At 41.5% G+C, this 14,839-nt stretch overlaps 1 protein-coding gene across 8 annotated transcripts in view; it reads right to left on the bottom strand.

The window, feature by feature from the left end:
- The window catches only part of shank3b (SH3 and multiple ankyrin repeat domains 3b), a 50,838-nt gene that overhangs the window by 19,674 nt on the left and 16,325 nt on the right, over positions 1 to 14,839 (bottom strand). For 4 of the 8 annotated variants that reach the window (XM_051393061.1, XM_051393059.1, XM_051393062.1 and 1 more), the window contains exons 3-16: positions 7,822 to 7,993; positions 7,428 to 7,631; positions 6,153 to 6,224; positions 5,762 to 5,870; positions 4,446 to 4,597; positions 3,578 to 3,707; positions 3,394 to 3,431; positions 3,098 to 3,214; positions 2,885 to 2,962; positions 1,908 to 1,974; positions 1,533 to 1,755; positions 1,135 to 1,310; positions 934 to 1,047; positions 734 to 809 (exon numbers count right to left, since the gene is read on the bottom strand). In XM_051393061.1, coding sequence (XP_051249021.1) covers positions 734 to 809; positions 934 to 1,047; positions 1,135 to 1,310; positions 1,533 to 1,755; positions 1,908 to 1,974; positions 2,885 to 2,962; positions 3,098 to 3,214; positions 3,394 to 3,431; positions 3,578 to 3,707; positions 4,446 to 4,597; positions 5,762 to 5,870; positions 6,153 to 6,224; positions 7,428 to 7,631; positions 7,822 to 7,989 — 1,724 coding nt within the window. In that variant the 5' untranslated portion in view covers positions 7,990 to 7,993. The remainder of the gene's footprint in view (positions 1 to 733; positions 810 to 933; positions 1,048 to 1,134; positions 1,311 to 1,532; positions 1,756 to 1,907; positions 1,975 to 2,884; positions 2,963 to 3,097; positions 3,215 to 3,393; positions 3,432 to 3,577; positions 3,708 to 4,445; positions 4,598 to 5,761; positions 5,871 to 6,152; positions 6,225 to 7,427; positions 7,632 to 7,821; positions 7,994 to 14,839) is intronic. The other 4 variants (XM_051393066.1, XM_051393060.1, XM_051393065.1 and 1 more) reach the window with 2 other exon arrangements.

Here is a 14,839-nt window from a genome sequence, read left to right on the forward strand (position 1 = left end):
GCTTTGGCGACCCCTAGTGGAGGTTCATCACAACATTCGACATCAACACATCTGGAGATGGAGTAGATAGATAGATAGATAGATAGATAGATAGATAGATAGATAGATAGATAGATAGATAGATAGATAGATATACTTTATTGTAGAGCTATAAAGTAGCAGAAAATGTAAATACCCAAGTTTAGTAGAAGTACTTTAAATTTGTACTTCCTGAAGAGATTAAACTCTTACTGTCAAACTGAACATTTATCTGTCCTCTCTGTACGTGTTTCTGGAAGATGGAGGCGTTTCTCTTCCTTTTTATGTTTGTTACAAAGACCTTTTTCACAGCAGCCATTTTGTAGTAGGGTAAAAAAGGCTCTGTTCCATTTAGTATATCAGAGCCTTTACGGTGAGCCACAACAGCAGCAGCCTGACTCTGTTTGAACGGGACATTAATTAGTATCTTTGGTAACACCTGTGTTTACCCTACTGTTTCACGTCAAAATGGCCGCAGTGAAAAAGGTCCATTGGTGACTCTAAACTGCCTGTAGGTGTGAATATGAGACCTGAACCCTGAAAAATGTTTACTTATTAACCTCTTTATATACTAAACAATGTTTAAGTCAGACATTTGAATGTGTCTGTAGCCTATGTACCTTAATTTGACAATGTAAAGGTATTTCATATGTTTGTATTTTGATATTAAAGCCAGTAAAGTAACTAAGTTGGAGGTGTAATGACGGTGTATTACCTGTAGGAGGTGTAGTTGTCATAGGAACCTACAGTATAATGTCTGAACAGTCTCTTGGTGCGGTCCTCTCTCGTCTCTGAAACACACATAAATATAATATAAAGAATAAAGTTTATAACGAATGTGTGTCATATATTAAATCTTTAATGTCTGTATGTGCATCCAGTGCGTGCGAGGGGGATTCAGTTGTGATTATTTACCCAGTCGTGGGTCGTATTGTCTCATCTGAACTTCTTCAACACAGTCAGCAGGAAACCAACCAGTTCTTCCTTTAACGCTTCCTTCCCAGAATCCTCCTTCGCCTATAGACAGAACTGCAGATCCACAACAAACAGAGGATCCAGAGTCAGACCAGAATCACAGAACCTGCTTTTATTGCTTCAATGTCCTTCCTGACCGACCTTTGACCCTCTCTCCTCGGTGCAGCTGGATCTCTCCGGGCCCCTGGGGGACGTGAGACCTGGTGGCGATGAAGGTGCGTCCCGGTACGGCACTGTACAGCCTCCTCTTCCTCATCTGGGGGGTTGGGGGAGGGGAGGAGGGGGGGCTGTTCTCCACATGACCTCCACCGCTCGGGCTGCAGACAGACGGGTCAGAGAGATACAGACAGGTTACAGATAAAGGCTGTCGTCATGCCAACACCATCAACAACACCGGTACTGATGTCAACAACACCGATACTGATGTCAACAACACCGATACTGATGTCAACAACACCGGTACTGATGTCAACTAACTATGTGTAGTACAGCCTACATAGACTCTACTACACATAGTTAGTTAATGTGTGTGTGCGTACCTGAGGCGGCGTGTGTGTCGTCGTAGCGAGTGTGTGTGCGTGTCGTGATGTGTTTCCAGGCTTTGCAGGGAGGGGCCAGGAGAGGAGGCGGGGCTTTCCAGAGCGTTGTCACTGGCTGAGCGAATCAGAGAGCGCGGAGAAGACAGACCGTTCCCAGCCGCCGTCCGGGTCAGGCCGGCTCTGCGGCGCTTCGTGTAGGACGGAGTTTCTCTAAAGGGAACTACTTGTGCACATATACACACACACACACACACACACACACACACACACACACACACACACACACACAGGCAGAGTTAACATCACCAGCCGACATAAGAAACACACACACACATTTCCACTATTCAAATGTGTTTCCACTCTCAGCCAACTCACCAACGTCAGAGGTTTTGTGGATCTTAATGATTTCTGCAAGATCAAAGTTCCCAGCAATTATCGCCACCTACACGCACACACACACACACACACACACACACACACACACACACACACTCATTATTAGAGCATCAGCTAGATCAGACATGAGGCTTTGATATACGTCCATTAAGTAAGGTTGGCTTTATTTTATATTTCTCAACAATGTGTACGTCTGATGGCTCTCAGCTCCGAGTCCATTAGTACCTACTGGGGACGTTAATCACCACAAACAGAATAACACAAATATATTATTTTATTCTAAGAAATCAAGCTGGGGCTCCCGGTTAGCTCAGTGGGTAGAGCTGGTGACCCATGTACTGAGGCTGAGTCCTTGCTGCAGCAGCCCAGGGTTCAAATCCAACCGTCAGCCCCCTGCTGCGTGCCTGCCCCCCCCCATCCATCCCCAGCTGTATCCATCAAATAAAGGCAATAAAAGGCCCAAAAAAAAATAAGCCATCGAGCCAGAGGAAATTGTGCATTTGTTGGGGACTATTTTAAGCGGCAGATTAATCCACATTTAGCGCTCTGTGGAGTATTTGGGGCAGCGGGACGGTGTATGTCGGTTCCCTTATGAGAACCTGCCAAGATACATAACAGCTCTGTTTTTACCATGACTGTATTTTGGGAACTGGTCTCCTAGATGGCGCCTCAGGGTCCACTTCAGTGCTGTGCAGCCCCCGACTGCACATGCTCATAAGTGTTTCTCTTTCTGGGCTCTGGGAAATGATTATAAATATTAAATCACTGTGGTTGGAAACTTGGCCATTGGGACAAAGGAAGTCTGGTTGTTGTAGTTTTATTGTTATTTTATCTGAAAGGAAGTCTGGTTGTTGTAGTTTTATTGTTATTTTATCTGAAAGGAAGTCTGGTTGTTGTAGTTTTATTGTTATTTTATCTGAAAGGAAGTCTGGTTGTTGTAGTTTTATTATATTTACCTGAAAGGCAGTCTGGTTGTTGTAGTTTTTGATGTCTTTATTTGCTCCTCTGAACAGCAGCACTCTGGCACAGCTGTCCTGCAAAACGAGCAGCAATTATTTTATTCACTTAAATAAATAAATAAACATTATGTACAACATGAGAATAATTGAGGAGAAAAATATATTTTTTATGACTAAAACAGCTGCACTGAGTGTTTTATTGTGTGTTACCTGGTTGTAGAGAGCACAGAGGTGCAGTGCAGTGTTCCCTGATGCATTTTGGGAACTCATATCGGCGCCGTAGAACAGCAGGTGCTCCAAGTGCTGCACGTTACCATAGCGACATGCCTGAACACACACAGACACACACACACACACACACACACACACACACACACACACACAAATATCATAATTGTATAGGGCAAATCATTTAGCTGATTGTATCTGATTTGTTTGTGTGTGTGTGTGTGTGTGTGTGTGTGTGTGTGTGTGTGTGTGTGTGTGCGTGTGTGTGTGTGTGTCACCTGGTGGATTTCTTGCCACCCGTTCTCATCAGTCATCCCTGCAACCATGACAACAAGAATTATTTCAGCGCTGAAGTGTTTTTCTCAAAAAAGACACTAACAAAGTTAAATAATGAAAGCAGTCACACACACACACACACACACACACACACACACTCTGGATTGACCCTGTGGGCCTCCGTACCGATGGTGGCGTGGTCCTGCAGTAGTAGTTCACAGCAGTAGGGGGCGCCGCCCACCATGGCAGAGTGATAGAGAGGAGTCAGACCTCGGCTGTCCTTGTAGTCCGGAGACGCTCCGAGGTCCAGCAGAGTCTGAAGACCAGAACAGGACAGGATGAATCAAAGATGAGGAGGAATAATAATAATAATAATAATAATAATAATAATAATAATAATAAATAATTTTTTCATGTTGAGGTTAAATCAATAAAATATTATAAACTCCAATAATTGGAGATGAAGATGGAACCATGATGATTTCTTAAACCTCCAGTATTGAAAAATCCAAAATGTATGATAAAAACAAAGTCATAAAGCTTTAAAGGGGATTTATTATTCTTTTCCTGAGTTTCTGTCACATATAAGATATATATACTGTCACACTGTTGGATGTTGATATGAAACGAGGCCAAAGTGTCGAATAATGAGGTGTGAAAGTAATCTCAGCTCAGATCGCACTGGCAGGTCAGACACAGTCAAAGACCCTGTGCAGACTGCGGATCGAATTTCATGCAACATCGACAGACTAGAAGTCGATCAGTCAGAAGAGATTTGAAATTAAGAAACACGTTTTGTTTTCTTTTTGAGGACAAAATACACAAGTAAACCACGTCAGGCAGGTAAGAGGCTTCGCTTATGAGACGCTCTCGGTGGGAGTTATGGGGTTCGTTATCCAACCGCTCTGCTCAGGATTCAGGACTGTCAGGTGTTTGTATGAAGGAAGTGTTTCTCTGGTTGTAGTTTATATTATTAAATCTGAATCTAAAGAGTAAATAAAAGTATCACATAAACGCAGTAACACTGGGACAAACGCAGTACGTGTTTTCTTACAGTGAGAGAAGTGCTGTTCCTGCAGAGGACGGCCCGATGCAGAGCGGTGATACCGTCTCTGGTCCTGAAGTCCAGGTGAGCGCCTCCACTGCGAAGGACTTTAATCAACTCACAGCTCTCCTCCAGCTGGACCGCCAGAGTCAGAGGACACTCTGGGACACAAACACAACAACAAACATGTTATTATTGTTCCAAAAATAAACCCAATAAAACCCTTTCTCCTGCGCTGAAGACTCCCAGGTCGTCTCTTCAGTTTTGGTTCAGGGAGTGTGCAGGTTCTAATTACCTGAGACACACGTTTTACATAATATACTATAAACCACATTTAAACCATCATATAGGACACAGGAAGGCAACCTGCAGCTCTTTAGCTCCTCTGCAGCGGCTCCACTTTGACAAGAAATGATATTTTTGAACATTTGAACTGATTTAAAGTGATTCTTACATTCTCCAATTGTAAAAACGTGGATCATACATCATGACCTGCTGCCTTTCCCTCTATATATTGCAAAAGATAAAAACGAAGACAATAAAGACAAAATTCAGTGTGATGAAGCAGCGTGGGATCATGGGAGTTGTTGTCTTCACCACCATTGCAGTCAGCTTCTCCCGGTTAGGATTCCTTCAGTGTTCATGGTTCAGGAGGTTTCTACCGGGAGCCCAATGATCCACAGAGGTCTCCTCCTCTCCAACACAAACAGACCCGCTGATTAAAACCACTAAACACACTGAATAAAGCAGTTCCACCTTAAACACACTGAATAAAGCAGTTCCACCTTAACAATCACTGCTTCTCCCACGCTGTTGGACAGACAAAGGACGTCCCGGAGGGGCTGCGAGCCGAGCTGCTGCTAACGTTAGCTCAGCTTGTTTCTCTGAAAACCTTTAAAAAGTTAAAAAGCACCAAGATCTAAACAGTGGATGGTAACAATGTGGCTTCAGACTGGATCAACAGTCAATGTATGACAGCTTCTGGCAGACAACCACAACGCTGACGCAGGCACAAAGGGGATATGACGCCATCGACAGGCGACCGGTGAAACGCAGCGTTACCTGAATAAAATGACAGATTTCTCTGAGTTTGAACATTGTTGGAAACATTTGGGATAATGGAAGAACTCAACTACATATAGAACATAGAGCCAGAACTTATACACTGTTTAATGAGGAAATGTTATATATAAGAGCTTTAAAGAGCTTTATTTATTTCTAGTATTTAACAAACTGAAGTTGCTGTGTTTCCTCTTGCTTCCAGTCTTTGTTCTAAGCGATTTCAGAAATATCATTTTAATATCTGTGTGTGTGTTCGTGCTCACCCCCGCTGTCAGAGTCATGGAAGTTGGGGTCCAGGCCCTTTTCCAACCATTTGGAAACCTTCTCCACATTCTTCTGATGAACATGTTCCATGAAGCGCTTCAGGTTGGCCTGAAAAACACCCAAAATCCTGCTTTTATCTAAAGGAAACAGCACAAACTCTCCTACAAGAACCCTTTACATGGAGAACTGAGCAGTTTATTAAATATATTCACTGTTATAAAATGAGACACACTGCTTGGTGTTATTATGAACAGTGGGAGTGCACATACATTATTAATGGATTCGTGTTGTCTAGACTTAAAGACACAACGTTGGTATCTATAGCTGTGATTCATCCGTGTGTGTGTGTGTGTGTGTGTGTGTGTGTGTGTGTGTGTGTGTGTGTGTGACCTTGGTGTGGAGCTTGGCCAGCTGTTTATCGTCCACGTAGCTCTGCGTGTAAATTCTCCTCTTGTAACGAAACTGGAGAAAGGAGGTGAAAAATGTTATTAACACAAAGACATTTAACTAATAAATAAATGAGACAAAATGTTTAATTTAAGCATAAATCTATAAAATAATCCATTACATTCATACGTTCTTATTTACAGAAGTTTTATGACTTCAGATTTGATTTTGACTTTAACACCAACGACTCTTTTTGAAAATACTTGATAACTTCCCCCAAACGCAAAGATTAAAAAGTCCTTAGTGGTTATTTAAACTATTGATAATTAAATTATTTACTGAATCAGTTAACATTAATGTTATTAACTCAGATCCAGTTTGTCTGAATCAGTCCAGTTCGTTCAGTTGTTAAAATGACTGATTACAGTCGGTGAAAATAACATTATGACTTGTTTAAGACTCAAAACTCAAAGTTTGAGACTCTGCTTATTCATCTACTTATTATTGAACCGCGAACACACACCGCTGCCCCAAATATTCACTAGAATACCAACTGTGGATTAATCCGCCGCTGAAAATAGTCCCCAACAAATGCATAATTTGTGTGATAAAAACTACAGTGAACAGCTGCTTTTTTATGGAAATGACGCTGCTTTTAATTTGATTTTAAAGGTCCAGTGTGTCACATTTTGGATGATCTAATAATAATAATATCTAATAATATTCATAGGTGTGTTTTCATTAGTGTTTAATCACCTGAATATAAGAATTATTGTGTTTTTGTTCCCACAGAATGAGACGTTTTTATCTACAGACACAGCAGGTCGCCATGTTTCTACAGTAGTTTACAGTTCACAGCCCGTTCTCATTCCCAGGTCGTCAAATACAGACGCGAGTAGTGTTCAGTTGCAATCGGAAACTTCACTGCTAGATGCCACTAAATCCTACACACTGGTCCTTTTTGATAGGAACCAATGAGCTTAGAGCTGAGAGCCACAGACAGGAAGTCACGTTGCTGGTCTTTTAAAGGTCCACTGTGTCGGATTTAGTGGCATCTAGTGGTGAAAGCTGCAGATTGCAACTCTTTCGCTTCACCCTGGTCTTCCGAGTGTGACGGAGAAACTACGGTTAACATTAGACCCAGTGTGTAAGGTAACAAAAACACAAGGATTCAATAAATGCTCCTAAATGTTACAAACTGGAGCTTTTGATGGGGTTTGTTTCCAAAAAGAAACATAAAAATAAACCATATTTATCCTTTAAAATAACGATCCGTACCTCCAGGTATGGGATGGGCGTGATGGGAGGGAGAGGATACTCCTTCAGCAGCCGCTCCTCGTCCAGAAACTTTCCGGCTCGGCCGTTGAACGCCGGCTGGAAGAGACCATAGTTCAAAACATCCGACAGAGACTGAGTCAACGTCACCAGAACCCTCTGCTTACTGGTCCAAACTGGTAACTCTGGGTCCAACCGCAAACACTTCTGAGAGAGCCAGAGACAGAGAAACAGACAGACAGAGAAAGAGACAGACACAGACAGACAGACACACAGGTTTGTCCTGCTGATTCATTCATTGTTTTATCCTCTCCTCATATATACTTCTATACAGTATATATATAAAACCACATCTCTCTATATATATACTGTATATATATATGTGTGTGTGTGTTACCGTCTGCTGCAGGTCCGGGATGCCAATGCGGACGACAATGCTGTTTCCAGGGGGCGTGTCATCCGCGTCGTCGTCCCTGGCAACAGCAGAGCCTGTCGGGTTGCCGTTAGTAACCGCCTGTTGCCGCGGGCGATCATGTTTGGTGTCAGCAGCCGGACTCAGAGGCATGTGGCTAAAAGACACAGAGAGAGAGAGAGAGCTGTGATTACTGTCTGCAACAGCACAAATACTTTACTTTAATCACACAACGCTCTTTAATGTGTGGAAATTATATTTTTAAAGTTAAAGTTAAAGCTGTTTTAATTCCCCCGAACTCTGCTGCTTGTTAGCAGCTGAGCTAATGTTCACTAGGGAGCTAAACGCACTGATTTCTCCTCGTGTTAAAGCGATGTGTCTGCGCAGTAATGCACGATATAAGCTGCAGTTGTTAGCGTGCCCGGCTGACACAACCTAGGGGGTCGGGACCCCCACTAGGGGTCGCCAAAGCATCACTGGGGGGCGAGGCCTTCTTGATTTTAAGGCGTAAAATATACACAGTAGACCGATATCTCAAAGTAAATATAAGTATATTGTCCCATAGAAGAAGCATCAGGGAGAAGAAAACAATGAATTTGTCAAAAAAGAAGCGTATTAAGTTTGTATGATTGTTAAAAATGATTAAAAAATACAAAATACAGACAGAGAATTGTATAAAAAGTTCCCTTAACAGTAAATAATCTGCAGATTTTCCCACAGCAGCCTCAGTGGAGCTTAAATAACAGTTAAAATCAGGTAAAATTTATTTTATTTCACAGAAAATTAATCTTCTTAAGCCATTAAAGACGATGTAGAGAGTGTTCGTTGAACTCTGTCTTTTGATGTATTCACTGTAATTCATAGAACATAATATTTTGCTAAAGATTAGTGAATATGATTAAATGAGTTTCAAGCAAAATGCAAAATTTATTACAATACAAATATTTTCCAGGACAACATATGTCCTTAATTTCATGGATATTTGGTCATTTTAATCATTTTCCAGGTGTTTCCTTAACTTGGAAACGAGTCTCTAAATTTCCAGGTTTTCCAGGATGTGTGTGAACCCTGGAAAACAATCCCATTGGCTTGTTGTTGAAGAAACCAGGGCGCTGTATAGAAACTGTACAGTCCCTGCGGTTCCTCTAATGGCCACTAGAGGCTGGCTCCAGTAGTGAGTCTCCATAAGGCAGAAATAAACAATCTGTACAGGAGGTGAATTGTTATATAACTCACCTGTTTAAATTATATTAAAGATTAAAGTTGTGTATAAATAAGAGGACGCTGCTGTTTTCAGCAACCAAACCATCTTAAAATGACATTTTCTATCACATCAGTTGACACCTTGTTTATTTTGTGCTAAAACAGTTAAATCTCTTCCACAAACTTCACTTTTTATATTGAATTAAGAGGCATCCTTTAATGTTTAGGAACATTAACAGGTGGGTATGATCTGCACTTTGTGTCAGAGAGACTTCCGTGGGGACGGAGATATTAGCATGAATCTGACAGCCTCCCACAGACATTTCTCACAGCAGACATTTTGCATTTTCAGAGGTGTAAACGGTGATAATGGCTGCTTTTCATTTAGGAGAATAACACAGTTAATGTTAATATAATTAACGACACGTGTGAACGCCAGGAACGATCACTGAGAGACTCTACCGGGGCTCATGGTCCAAACCGCGCTGTGCTTTCGTCTGATTGTGGGACGACATCTTATTCAGATTGTCTGCTGACTCTGATCTGACCTCCACCTTCTCCAACGCTAATAATGGACTCAGGATGTTACATCACATCCTGTTTTTCACCCAGAAAGAAAATGTGCTCGCACACACAGAGAGACAGATAACACAGAGACGAGTCTGATTGTTCTGGAGAACTGAGGAGCCCCCACTTTTACTGCAAGTTGAGGGACTGTATGAACATTATTAGAGAGCTAAGGAGGGTCATATATAGATATATTTATATATATTTATATATATATTACCATGATATTTAATTTTATTGCCATGTTACCTTCTAATATCGATCGATTCAGGTGCAAAGTATTTGAATTCTACATATTGTTCTATAAATGTGCCCAGTAATCGCCCTCTACTGGTAGAAACTGGCTATTGCAGTTAGTTAGAGCCTTTATCTATCAGTAAACTGATTATAATCAATAAATACAGAACAGCTGATAAACTGTGAACTCAATAACTGCAGGAAGTTTGAGTAAAACCAGAGATTTGGATGAATTCTGATCAGAGACGAGTTTTTCTGATATTTTTTGGGACATTTTATCTAATTGTTCTGATCAGGTCATCAAACTTAGATATTAAATAATAAGTTGTAATGAAATAAGTAATTTTTACTCAGAAATATTATTAAAAAACAGGGTTACATTGAAAACTTAACTCCATCTTGTAAGTTACAAAACATTCTTGATTAATTATAACAAATAAAAAAAAGACATAAAAATGTCAAAATGAATTCAGTGTCACTTAAAATTACTAAAGTTATTTGATCATGAATGTATTTTTAATTTAAAATATTTAGTAGTTTTACCTAAAATGTTCAATGTGATCAGCTTCAACTGTTTTTTTTGGTTAATTATCTTATAATTTATCTGTTTTTAAAATGGAATTCAACCTTTAAAGATAAGTTTATTCACAGAAATGAACAAGAAGCTGAGATAAAGACCAACTGTGTGTAATCAAGAAGACCCCATTTTAAAGCTTTATGGACCCCTAGTGGGGTCCCGACCCTCAGGTTGGAGGTCAGGACAGTAAAAGATAAAACTTCTCACTCTGTTACAGGATATATTGATTATGAGAGTGACGGGGGAGGAGAGGGAGGGTCCGATATAAAGTCTCTCTTACCGCTAACGCTAACACGACCTCGGCTACTGCTGATGTTATTTTCTCTTCAACGCAACGACATCATCTCGCAGTTAATTATCATTTGTATTAATCATCATTGGGGATAATTAGCAGTTGATTACCACTCGCGCCAATAAAGAGGAGCAAGGATTCGAAGTCAAAACTTAATGGCTGCTTCTATTGCAGCTGAAGATAAAAGAGAGGGAGGGAGGGAGGGATGGGGGGGAGGTAGAGAGAGAGAGAGAGAGAGAGAGGGATGGGAGGGAAAGAGAGAGGGAGAGAGAGAGGGAGAAAGAGAGAGGGTGAGAGAGAGGGAGAGAGAGAGAGAGAGAGAGAGGAAGGTAGAGAGAGGGAGAGAGAGGGTAGAGAGAGGAAGGTAGAGAGAGGAAGGGAGGGAGAGAGGATGGTAGAGAGAGAGAGAGAGAGAGAGAGAGAGAGAGAGAGGGTGAGAGAGGGTGAGAGAGAGGAAGGTAGAGAAAGGATGGTAGAGAGAGAGAGAGAGAGAGAGAGAGAGAGAGAGAGGGACCGGGGGGGAGGGAAAGAGGATGAGTTGTGAGTTGTCATAGAAACTGGAATAGCAGGGAATCCTGTGCTAACCTCACAGTGTCACTGTGTGTTTGTGTGTGTGTGTGTGTGTGTGTGTGTGTGTGTGTGTGTGTGTGTGTAGAGTGTGTGAGTGTGTGTGTGTGTGTGTGTGTGTGTGTGTGTGTGTTAAAAAAAGCCCCCTGATCTACATGCTCGCTGTTGCTATGGCAACGCGGTTGAACAATTTTCGCAGTTCCCGTTTTAAAACTACCATCCTACCTGCTGACTCTCTCTCTCTCTCTCCTGTCAACCTCGCTCGGCCCTGCTGCTGTCTGTCTGTCACACACACACACACACACACACACACACATCTGGAGCACTCCACCATGATGATGGGGGGGGACATCATCGGGTATTGATTTCCAATATGAGATCAAACTGAGCACTTTAGATCTGCACTCATGTTTAAAGGAGCAGTTTGTAACATTTAGTTTTATTTTTTATCAAAACATGTAATATAATATTCATATCTGTGTTTCTACAGTAGCCTAAGAGGGTCAAACCAAACACTAACTCTACACACTGGGACTTTAAAGGACCAGAATAATGTTGGTTTAATCAAATCTTTGCCTTCAAAATTACTATTAACAAAATCTTCTTGTGTTTAATTTGTACAAAAAAACTACAAGACAAATATCTATAACCATAAAAACAATATAACAGTTTCAATACAAGTAAATACATTTCTTTTTTAAAACGCAACCTTTATAAATAACCCAAACAAACGTCCATCTACACTTCCAGCTTCTCTCAAACACATAAAACCCTCTCCTCAGGAAGTCCTCAGACGCCTCCCTCCTCAGAAGCAACATCTCCCCCGTCTCTCTCCGACCAACACAACGTCTCATTTACATACATCTCAGAGACGGGATGATTCACTTCCATCAAATGTGCTGCAATTAGATAAAATCTCTCTTTCTCTTCCCTTACAGCCAGTTCAGAAACACAGAACTCATTCGTTCTGGATGGAAATGTTTCTATATGAACACAACGGGATGTGTTATAGGAGCTTGTAACGCTAATTGTTTGAATCATTTCCGAGAAGTTTCCTGAAAAGAAATCTTTATTTTGGAACTAATTAAAGGTAAAAACAGAGACAGTGCTCAATTAATACACTTCAAAGCCATTAATTCTAATTAAATATTAACCCGAGAGTCTTTTAGTGAGTGCAAAGCCGGTCGGCTCAACAGGAAACAGAATCACATTTTAAATTAAACGTTTCATTCAAAACGATGTCGTTTGTCTCCTTTCTTTAGGTTTTCTCTCTTTTCTCTGAGTTGTTTCAATCGACGTCGTTGTGTGTAAATAAATGAATACATTATTAAAACTTAACTTGACGATTCATCCTCTGGAACCACGACTGTCATTGTGGTCCCGGGGTCGGGTGAATATATCGGCTATCAGAGATTGTTTTTTGGGGCTAATTTAACGGGTCTGCCTCTGAAGAACGAGGCAAACTGAGCCTCGAACGAGCGAGAGGAAAAGCAGCTGTAGAGTCAGAGTATTTTCAGATCTAACTGCAGTGAATTAAGGGTTTATTTTAACTAGTCTGCAACAGGAAAATACAGTTACAAGGTGACTTGGAGAGGCTCAGCAGAAGAGTCTGACTCCGGGGACACAGCAGGGACAGGAGAGGCATGAAGCGGGCAGAGGAGTGAGGGAGGTCGGGGGTCAGCGAGTAGAGCCAGAATATTTAATATTTAACTTAACTCTGTTAGATAGTTAGAAACCAGAGATTGTTGGAACAGTGGAACGTCTAATAAAGACAGTTAAAGGTCTGTACGGCTGTATTCTTCTTTAATGAAGAAAATATGTTTTTCTTTTCCTTTCTTAACATTTAGTGAGTTTATTTTGTCTATTAACGCTGTGAGAGCTGCCTGAATTCATCGGCAGTCACCAATTGTCGGACGGTGTCTCTCAACCGTGTGTGGTGCCCTGTGTGAGGCTGATCCCGATCTCAGAGAACCCACCAATGATCACGCTCCGGTTCAGTCTAGTTCACAATCACTAGCTCAATGTCCGATCTGTAATCACTGACGCACACACAAAAGAAATGATTTCTACATCGTTGAGCTTCATTAGATCCAGATACAGTCCTCTACACCTGTCTCACCTCCTGGCTGCAGATCGGAGAGAGAGACACCCACTCCGGCTCTCCAATCGTCTGTCGAGTCGTCAGCTGTGATTTGACGTGAGCAGATAAAGAGTTAAACTCCTCTGTTGTCAGGGTTTTCTTTTAATGTGAACACGAGGCGTTCGCTGGACTACCTGGGGACCGGGCCAGTTTAACTGGGTCAGTTAAAGCACACACACACACACACACACACACACACACACACACACACACACAACTCCCTGTGTTTAGAGACATTGGGAGCAGAGCTGCTGCTTCAACTGTTTTGGACAGGTAAGAGCAGCACAGCTCGGATAGGTGGGGTTTTATTTAGATGTGGTAGACCTCGTTATAGGAGTCCTCTTGTAGTTGCTCCTTCAGGACCTTTTTCTTTCGTAGTTCGGCTCTTTTGTTTGTTACCTATGACTCATCTGTGCCATAAATGATTTTATTTTACTAATTCAACCTGGTTTTTATGTCGCTTTTCTTTCCTATCATGCACCAAAGTCCAATTTAGGGCTTTGTTAACCAAAGTCTGCGTGACTGCTGAACAAATGTGTGATACTGTTTGTAATAAGAAGAGTCGATGGGCTGATTTTGATATATAATTCATATAATTTATATTGTTTATAAAGGATTAACAGTTCGTTTCCAGATTTGCTTGCAGAAAAAGATAATAATAGATAATTTGGAGTTGAAGTTTTCTTTCAAATCAAACATCTTAAGATGGTGGAAACTCAACATTAAACTGGACCTCAACTATGGAAGCTTATTTCTGCCAATGTGACAGAAAAAATTCGGGTCATTATAACCAGAAACTTCCCCAAAATAATGACTTAAAGAATCTTTTTATCCCGTCACATTGGTAGCAAAGTGCGTCCGTACAGGAGAGGTTGTTCCTGAGGAGGTTCGGGTCCGTCGCTGCGTGCTGCAGATGTTCTACCCGTCTGTGGAGGCTGAGAAGAGGATGAGAGGGAAGATGAAAGCCATCGTGGACGGCCCCCTCTCATCCTCTCTACGCTGAGCTGAGGCGGCTCAGGAGCACTTTCAGCCGCAGACTCATCCAGACACGTGCTTCAAAGCGATTAGGAGGCTCATTTGTGCCGTTAGCCATCAGACTCCACAACGCCACGGCGCCCAGTTCCTCCCACCTCCGCTGACTGAGGCTGTAAAGCACACTCAGTTTGACTCAATCCCGTCACAGATTCTGCACATATACACAGGCTTATTGTATATAATGTATATATTTTATCATATTTGATTCTATTTTCTTTATTCTTTGTATCAGGGGCGTGTCTAGAGATCTGACCGGCCCACCCCTTAATCCTGACCTCTTCCACCAGTCGGGTCAAATACCCACGAAAATGTTGTGTAACAGTTAAAAAATATACTTCTTTAAGATATATTGTTTATTCCTGGAGAAATCAGAAATAAAAACGAC

Source organism: Dicentrarchus labrax, unplaced genomic scaffold (assembly GCF_905237075.1).
Source record: "Dicentrarchus labrax unplaced genomic scaffold, dlabrax2021, whole genome shotgun sequence".
In the NCBI taxonomy this organism is placed as follows: Eukaryota; Metazoa; Chordata; class Actinopteri; family Moronidae; genus Dicentrarchus; species Dicentrarchus labrax.